Here is an 8,483-nt window from a genome sequence, read left to right as displayed (position 1 = left end):
TAGAATTTTTACATAATTTAATATTCTTTTCTTAACGATTTTTGTAAACACGTGCGCTATAAATTTATTGATGTATAAGTAGTTAAAAATAAATGTTTAACAATCAATTTATTTTTTTTAAAATCAAATTTTTAATATTTTCTTTACAAGAAAAATTATTTTTCTAATTTGAATCGAGTACGAGACGGGATCAAGAATATCCGATACCAGATGGATACGGGGATGAGATAATAAATTTTAATCCATCGGGTATCGAGTACAGGTATGAAAACATGTTGGGAAGTCAGAATCGAGGATTGGGAAGACAATACTCGTCCCCGCCCCCATTGCCATGTCTAATGCCTAGTAGTTTTAATATAACGAGACGTTGGAGTTGCATACGGGTAAAGAGTTAGATAATTTTTACTCAAATCAAATTCAACAAAATATAGACGGAACAAACAGTCATGGCATGCAAAGTTTCTTTTCTACCTTTACTTTATCTGCCATAAGACAACTTAAGTCTGAAATTACTGTACACCAGTCCAAACTATCAAGGTTATTGCTTGCACTTAAGTTAACATATGAACTGCAAGGCAAGTTGCAGCACTGAAACTACTGATACTAATATGTAACTAGCAACATAAACTATCAGAGTTTCTATGAGCTCAAATGAGCCATTTAAAATGATACATCATGCATGAAAGACCAGCTACAGCAGAAAATGACCATAATAAACTTAAAACTCTGCGCATTATGTGCTCCCTGGAGCATCGCTTCCTGCAGCTGGTTTGCGATTCAAATAGCGCACAATAGCATCCTCAACCCTGTTCAAGTTGTTAAACAAGGATATGAGTATAACATTTAACAGTCAGGGTAACTAACTGGCTATGCTCATATAAAAGAGAGAGAACATGAGCCTTTTTCATGTCCAATTTCACCAGGCACATGAGCATAATGAAACAGTATATCACGCTCTTTTCAGTCATTTGAATTGAAATAAGATCATATGCAAGATGAAGGGTAAGCGCATGCATCAAACTCAAACGCAATTCCAGTTATATTAAACATCACCCTCACTTAAGGCAATCTATGGATGGGAACTATCAATCAAGAAATTTTAGACCTGAATTTTAAATCATGTTGGCTAAGCTCATGATCATCCATAACAAACTGATGGCATGTTTTCAACTAATAAAAGCAGTGTGTGGATGAGAGACAACCTATAAATAGAACAACAGAGGACAATGGTATGAGACTATCCAAGAGAATAGCCCTTCAGCTTACCAGGGTTGCTTAAAGAAATCTGACTTGCGGTCCTTTTCAGCATTGTGACGAGATTCTCCAAGTAAAACTTTCAGATCCTTGTTTTGAGATTCAACCAAGGCCTTAATAAATTCCAGAGGAGACTGACTAAAACCAACAAAGAATGCTCGCCTCCTTCGGTGCTCGTGTATTTTTCTAATGATTCCACATATGGACTCATCACATGCATCGATCTCTTTGGTCCTCTCCACATTGGCCACCAGAGCATTCAATTCCCTCTGAATGGGAAAAGGAACATCAACCATCACATCATAACAAGCAGACCCAACCGGACTATTCCCGGAGAGCTTGATCATATGCTCCAAAAGTATAACCTGTGGAGGAAACAAATGCTGCGAAATCTTCTGTGAAACCATCGTGAACTTCACCTTATCCTCCCCAAACACCCTCTGCAGAGCCTGATCGCAGTGAAAGAACGAAGGATCATTCGGGATCTGCAATTTCCTCGCCTTCACATAATGCCAGATTGCGGAAACAATCCTCGCCCGCGTGTCAACCTGAACACCAAGCACTTCTCTCAACGCGGGGGACAGCATAAACTTCTCCAGCATGTAATTCATCTCCAACCGAATCTGCGCCGGGAACTCCCTGTCACCCTTCCTCTTCACCTCAAAACCTTCGTGAGCGGCCGAGGACCGCGAATTCTCCCAAGAGATGACATTGTTATCTGGATACAGCCTCTTGTCAAGATAAATCGTTACTCGTTTAAAAAACGCGGAGAATTTTGGATACAAAGGGGGCATCATCCTCTGGGCAGCAACATCCCCTGCCTGTTCAGGGTCCTCACCATCTTCCAAAATCCTCCCAACTATCTTAAGAGTCCACGTGGGAGCCGAGGAATCCGCGCTGCTCTGGTTCGCGAACGTGTTGAACACGAAGATTCTCAGCGTTTTCTGAATGCAGGGTGGGTTTTTCAGTGCCTCCTGTATGTCAACCTTCTTTCTCACGAGTGCAGCGTCCACACGCGCTTCTATGTCGAGAAGCTGCGTGTAAATCTCCGATTCTGGGAGAATTGCTAAGGCTTTCTCAGGAAGATGTTTCTCGTTTGGTTTATGCTTCTTCCTTCGAGCCGGTACGGTGGGAGCGGGTTCCGTTTGTTTAAACGGCGTGGTGGCGGTGTGAATAGGGGGTTTTGGAGGGAAACGCTTGGCGTTGGGGTTGAGGGTGAGCCCGTGGGCTTGGAGCTGGGCCTGGAACTGGGCTTGGATGATGGCGTGGGCCTGGGACCGGGGATACTGGCCCTGGCCAGGGGTAATTTGGGAATGTGGGTTGGCGGTGGAAGAGGGTCCATAGGGATTGGAAGGGTTGTTGTTGTTCATAGACATTGGGGCATATCTGAAAAATTATATCAGTGAAGCACTAAAAATATGATTTTGTGAGCGAAGAGGGATTTATTTACCTTTAGAGAGAGTATTGGAGAAACGGTGCAAATTGAGCTTCGAGTTTTCCGGGAAGTGGTGTTAGGGTTTGGAAAATTGGGCAAGCGGAGGTCAAGGACAGTCACTTGTTGTTTTCAATCTTTTTCAGTACTACTTCAGTTCTAACTTCTGACACTAAATAGCGTGTTTGGAAAGGCGTTTGAAACTCACGTTTCAACGCCAATCCAACATTGGGAGTTGGGCTTCTTGTTCACCTTTGCGTTCGTGGGAAATTGTAACGACGGCTTTTCAAACATGCTATAAGCTGCTTCGAACGGTGTCGTTTGACACAAGAAGAATCAATTAAGGAATTTCTGCCTTTCGGAATTAATTAATGTAGACTAAAATACACGATTTTTTTTTTCAACTGATGCTTGAATTAAAAATAATTATAAAAATAATTAAAATTAGAGAAATGAATCCGATGAGTAACTGAAAAATTAAACAATCTAATACTCTTAAAACTTATTTTTACACAATTTTCAGCATATTTAATCAATTCCAAAAGAAAAAAATTTCAAAAATACGTTAAAACGTTTCTTATATATATATATATATATATATATATATAATAAACTACTAAAGTATATTTTAGCCATTAATGCTTTACTATTAATTAAGAATATAAATATATATACATAAGAAATGTTTTTAATGTACAAGAAATACATTTCAAATAATCGTGTGATTTTAACTATTTTTAAGTTTTATTATTTATGTATTGGTGTATAGTTAAATGATTTTTCAATGTTCTAATGTAAACAGTTCACCTTTGACTATTGGATTAAAAAATGAAGGGTAAAGATAGAGAATAATTTTTTTATATCATGATATTTGTTTAAAATATTTATTAATTTTATTGATAATTAATCTTTATTAAAAAATTTGACTGGCCACTTGGTAAGTCTCTCTTCTACTACATTTTTTTAACTCTAAGCAATGACATATTTAAGATAATTTGTATATATATATGAGATTTTTTTAAAAAAAATATTATGAAAAATATATATTTTAGTTAATATTTGCATAATTTTCTTCTACTAATGGATCTTATCTTTAGTTTTACACATAAGATAAATAATAAATATTTTGTTAAATTTATTATTTATTCAATAGTTATTTATTAGAATTTAATATTTAAATAATTGTATAAAAATATTATCCCCGCTTGATGCACTCATAAATATTACAACTTATAAGATTTAAATTTGAAATCTTAGTCAAGGAGAGAATCAATTCATTAATATATGTTACTCTTAAAGTAATTTGATCCCTTCTTTATACACTAATGTGTTGAGATCATATTTGACTTTACACATGTATTATATAATATGTTACTATATTAAAAAGTTAACAAAATTATCTATATAATTTATGATTACCTATTTACTTATACATTAAAACAATGTCACATGAAAATAACTTGTGATATTGTGTTTTAATTAATATTTTGTAGCAAAAGTATACAGAAACACATTTTTTTAAAAAAAAAAATACAAAAATACTTGTCCTCTGCACAGAAATTTAGAACTAAAAATATAAAATAAATATAAATTAAAAAAATCAAATAAAAAATATGTATTGTACAAAATGAAGGTTCCATAATTTATAGTGTGTATATAAGAGAAGCAAGATGCAAAGAAAAAAGGTTAAGCTCCTTGTAATTAGAGTGCATAAAAACTGTCCTTTTTTTTTTGCATATTTGAAGGAAATTTATAATTTAATTGGAGCTCATGTGATATTTTCATCCTAAACAGTAAACACTTTTAAGTCGTTGAATTTATCCTATCAAATTTCTATTACCCACATATATCCAAATTTCAGTTTTAGTTATATTCCCTCGTCACATGCATACCATGTTAGGTTATTTCATTTATTTTTTTGGTGAAAAGGTTATTTCATATTTGCACTTTAAGATATATTGCTACCATTTAAGAGATGCTTTTGGGTGAGAAATGAATAGCACGAGGAGGGAACACATTCAAAAGTGCAATCTTTTAATATATATAGTCCTCATATTCTTAAAAATTGTTATTAAAAGCATTAAATTATTTCTTAAAAGATTGTTATTAAGAGCAATGAGTGTGATCTTATGTTCCTATTGCCTATAAATGTTATAATACAAATAAAGCTTAAAATTATTTTTATTTTGATATCAAAGTGATTATAATAAAAATTATTAGTTTTCAATTGTATGACAATTTATTATTGGATAACAGTGTAAAATAATCCTTACATGGTTAATATATCATAATTAAATTCTTCGCTTTTTATTTTTAAAATTTTATTTTGTTTAAATTTGTTGACTTAATTTCATTTAGTTTAAGTTTTACTTTAATAATAATAATAATAATAATAATAATATCTTAGTTTTATATATTAGAAACAAATACTTATCTCATAAGTTAATACCAATAAAAGTAGTTAATTTTAATTAATATTGTCACAAATTTAAATTTTATTCAAAGTCACCCTAAAATTAATTGGTTTAAGAAGTGATTAAATAAAATGATACTACTCATTAATCAAAGAATATTTTTTTCATCCAATGAGAATGAGGTATATTGTTATTAATTCAATAAGTGCATTTATTTTCATGAGAAATGAGTGATATATAGTTAATATACTTCACTGTAAATCAAAGGTATAAAAGAAAACTAACCATTAATATATTTGAAAGAGGTCACATGTTTCTTATAATTAAAACATAAAAGTACTATTGTAAGAAAAAGACAAAAAAAATCTTTTATTTCTTATATAGAATACCAAAAGTAATATTTTTTTAGTCAGTTTGAATATTCATTATATATTTTAGTGACATCATTTTGGCTATTAGAACATACCTCCATTGCATTGTGTTGTTTGTTTAGGAATATTTACCTAAAGAGGTTTTATATATAAACTGTATGGTAATTTTTCGTGTCATTTATTTGTTTTGTATGGAATAATGTTCATAGTAGAGCTCTGATTTTGCTTTGAATATATAGCACCCTAATGTTTTCTTTCCTTATTTATACATACAAATACATATGTGGTAGTAATTATTATATATATATATATATATATATATATATATATATATATATATTGTTTTATTTTAATTAATAAAGTATTATGGAGAGGGTTTAGAGCCTCAGAGAAAAGAAGGAATTTTATAACTAAAATATTTTATTAAAATATTTACGAATTCTTGGACATTTGTGTTGGGCTTTTATCTTTATAAGCCCAACTTACCTTGGTCTAGGTTTCTTAACCTAACATGTATCCCTATTTCTCATTCTTGCCTCTTTGACAAACCGTGCCATTAGAGTTGCTATAGTTAAGGAATGAGGAATAGTAGGAACCATTTCACAGTTTCATCCTTTTGTCATGGATCTCTTATTTCAAGGTAAGAAGGTGTGAGACTATCTAGCTCATGGTTATGTCTTTGTTTGTGGGTAAAGTGATTGACCCTAGACCCCCAATTGATAATAATTATGTGATTGTGTGCAAGAGGGGATCTGATTACCCCAAATCTTGGAAGTGTTTTGGGATTCAAATTTGAGATTGAATTATGTGTTATACTTAAATGCAGTTTTCCCTTATTTGTTTGTGTTATTGAAATTGAAAACTTGATAATTGATGGCATGCATGTTTGAATTTTGCAAAATAAATTGATCTACTTTGTCCTTTAACGATTTAATTTGTGTTTAGAACTATTTTGAGTGTCTAGGAAATGTTTGGTGGTGTTTGGGGAGTCTTTAGGACGGCCCCATCTACAATGTTTTGTTCGTCGCATCTTGCATAGCGAGGAAGAGCTCTCGCAGGTCGAGAAAAAGTCCAAAGACTAAAGTAAGTCCATGTAAAGGGTTCACTTTACAAGAATGTTATCTGTCAAAATAAGTTAGAGATCAAATCAATTTTGCACTAAGTGAGATTCTTTCTCACTAAGCAAAAATAAGTCACAGAGCACATAAAATTGATGGAAACAAGATTATCCTTGCGAACCAAAAATAATTTAGAGAGCACATCAAGTTTGTGGTAAGTAAGATCCACTCTTGCTAAACCAAAATGAAATGGAAAGTTGGCTTATGATCCTTGCACTGTGTTGCTAAGTGAGATTTAGTCTAGCTAAGTAAGCAAAGTAAGTGTCGTTGAGCAAGTATGTTTCTCGCCAAGCCAAAATGTGGGAAAAAAATTAGGGTGTTTTTGGTTTGCATTTTCATTTTCTGTTTTCATTTCCTGTTTTTATTTTCTGAAAACTGTTTTCATTTTCAAAAGATTAGAATTCTGAAAACATGTTTGGTTTGACTTCTTGTTTTCTGCTTTCAAGAAATAAAAACACTGAAGATTCTTTTTCAACAGGAAATGTATTTTTAGATTTGTTTAAAATTACATTCCTTACCACCGCGTTTTCATTTTACCCAAAATAAGGTTCCTGGTTTCAACTAAAAACGAGATTTTATTATTTTCAATTTTTTGTTCGTTTGAAAAAATATTTTCACAGAAAATGAAAACAGAAATTCAACCAAACCCATTTTCATCACCATTTTCTATTTCCAGTAAAAATGAAAACAGAAAACAACCAAATCAAACACCCCCTTAGGATTTCCCCTATGTTGTTTCGCTAAGCAAAGGCATCCCTTGCCAAGTGAAAACTCCTTTTTAGAGTAAGAAAGTTTACTTTCTTAAGGGATAATTGTGTTGTTGGTTTATGCTTAAATATGTGGTGTCTTTGTAAAAAGAGTATGCAAATTATTTTGAAAATGCTTGATATGCTTATGTGTGACCCTATGCAATGGTATGCATGATGAAACCAGATTTTGTTATAAAGAAGAACCTAACCCATGAGAGATGGAATCTTTCGTGTGGTATGTTTAGTAGAACCATGTGCATTGTGTATAGGGATCATGCACCATAGCATTTAAGAAATGTGGTAGAGAAAAGCATGTATGAATTTGGCTGGTGGAAGTCGTGATGGGTTATTTCAACCCCACCTTGAGGCTGGTGATACCTGGTGAAGAAACCCCAATGACTCATGCTAATCCCATGTTGTCAAAGCATAGAACTAAAGATGGGTAACCCTAATAGTCACTAGGAAATATCATTCTAGCTAAGAGTGCAAGTGTTGAAGACACCAATTAGTATGTCGATGGCTTCTTATGGGTTGCATGTACTCGTAGAGTATTTTCATGGACTTTGTTTGGTACCATAGGCATAGAAAGTTAAGGTCTTAGTGTAATATTTTTTTCTTCTTAGTGTATTCTTTACAAGAGGTAGATGTAGCAATATTTTGTATACGTACTTTTTACAGGAGACATTTTATTGAAATAGGATTGGATGACAAATTGAAAAACGTTTTTAGTGAATTTAAATTGTAGTTTCTGTTAGTGCTTAGCTCTACGGAGTTTTAAAAGATTGGCTAAGATTTTGTTAAAACATAAGCACTTAGACAATGAAGGAAAGCTGGAGTTGCTGCACATGATGTCCAACGTTATGTTAAAGAATAAGATCGGGCTGCACAATGCACAAGGCAAGATGAAATGTCAAATGAAGAATTGAAGTTGCAGGATCCACGATGTCAGATACAATGTCCTGACATCTTGCCCGAAAATACTGGAGTTGCTGCACAATGCATAAGTCAAGATAAAATGTCAAATGAAGAATTGAAGCTGCAGAATCCACGATGTCGGACACGATGTCCTGACATCCGGCCCGAAAATACTGGACACTTAAATCTGTTATATCTTTAACAGATTATTGTGCAGTTAGCAAGAGATT

The 8,483-nt window shown here is 32.9% G+C and overlaps 1 protein-coding gene across 2 annotated transcripts; it reads right to left on the bottom strand.

The window, feature by feature from the left end:
- Positions 1-447: 447 nt before the first annotated feature.
- LOC100785069 (SWI/SNF complex component SNF12 homolog) lies at positions 448-2,953 on the bottom strand. 2 transcript variants are annotated; one of them, XM_006604081.3, is made up of 3 exons: positions 2,705-2,950; positions 1,267-2,640; positions 448-806 (listed from the first exon to the last, which is right to left on the bottom strand). In XM_006604081.3, the coding sequence occupies exons 2-3, from the start codon at positions 2,628-2,630 to the stop codon at positions 734-736; spliced, it is 1,437 nt and encodes a 478-aa protein (XP_006604144.1). In that variant the 5' UTR covers positions 2,631-2,640; positions 2,705-2,950; the 3' UTR covers positions 448-733. The 2 variants fall into 2 exon arrangements, with proteins under 2 accessions (XP_006604144.1, XP_003553252.1); XM_003553204.4 differs by having other exon boundaries at positions 1,267-2,953.
- Between the last annotated feature and the right edge of the window lie 5,530 nt (positions 2,954-8,483).

The sequence above is a fragment of the Glycine max genome, chromosome 19, assembly GCF_000004515.6.
Source record: "Glycine max cultivar Williams 82 chromosome 19, Glycine_max_v4.0, whole genome shotgun sequence".
NCBI classification, from domain to species: Eukaryota; Viridiplantae; Streptophyta; class Magnoliopsida; order Fabales; family Fabaceae; genus Glycine; species Glycine max.
Note: the sequence above shows the minus strand (reverse complement) of the source record. Positions and strands in the feature narration are given on the sequence as shown.

Bases quoted from the DNA above. Each gene is read 5' to 3' on its own strand.
- LOC100785069 (XM_003553204.4), bottom strand. From the start codon at position 2,630: ATGTCTATGAACAACAACAACCCTTCCAATCCCTATGGACCCTCTTCC. The intron at 807-1,266 runs GTAAGCTGAAGG...CAACTTGAACAG, and splicing joins GATTTCTTTAAGCAACCCTG to GGTTGAGGATGCTATTGTGC.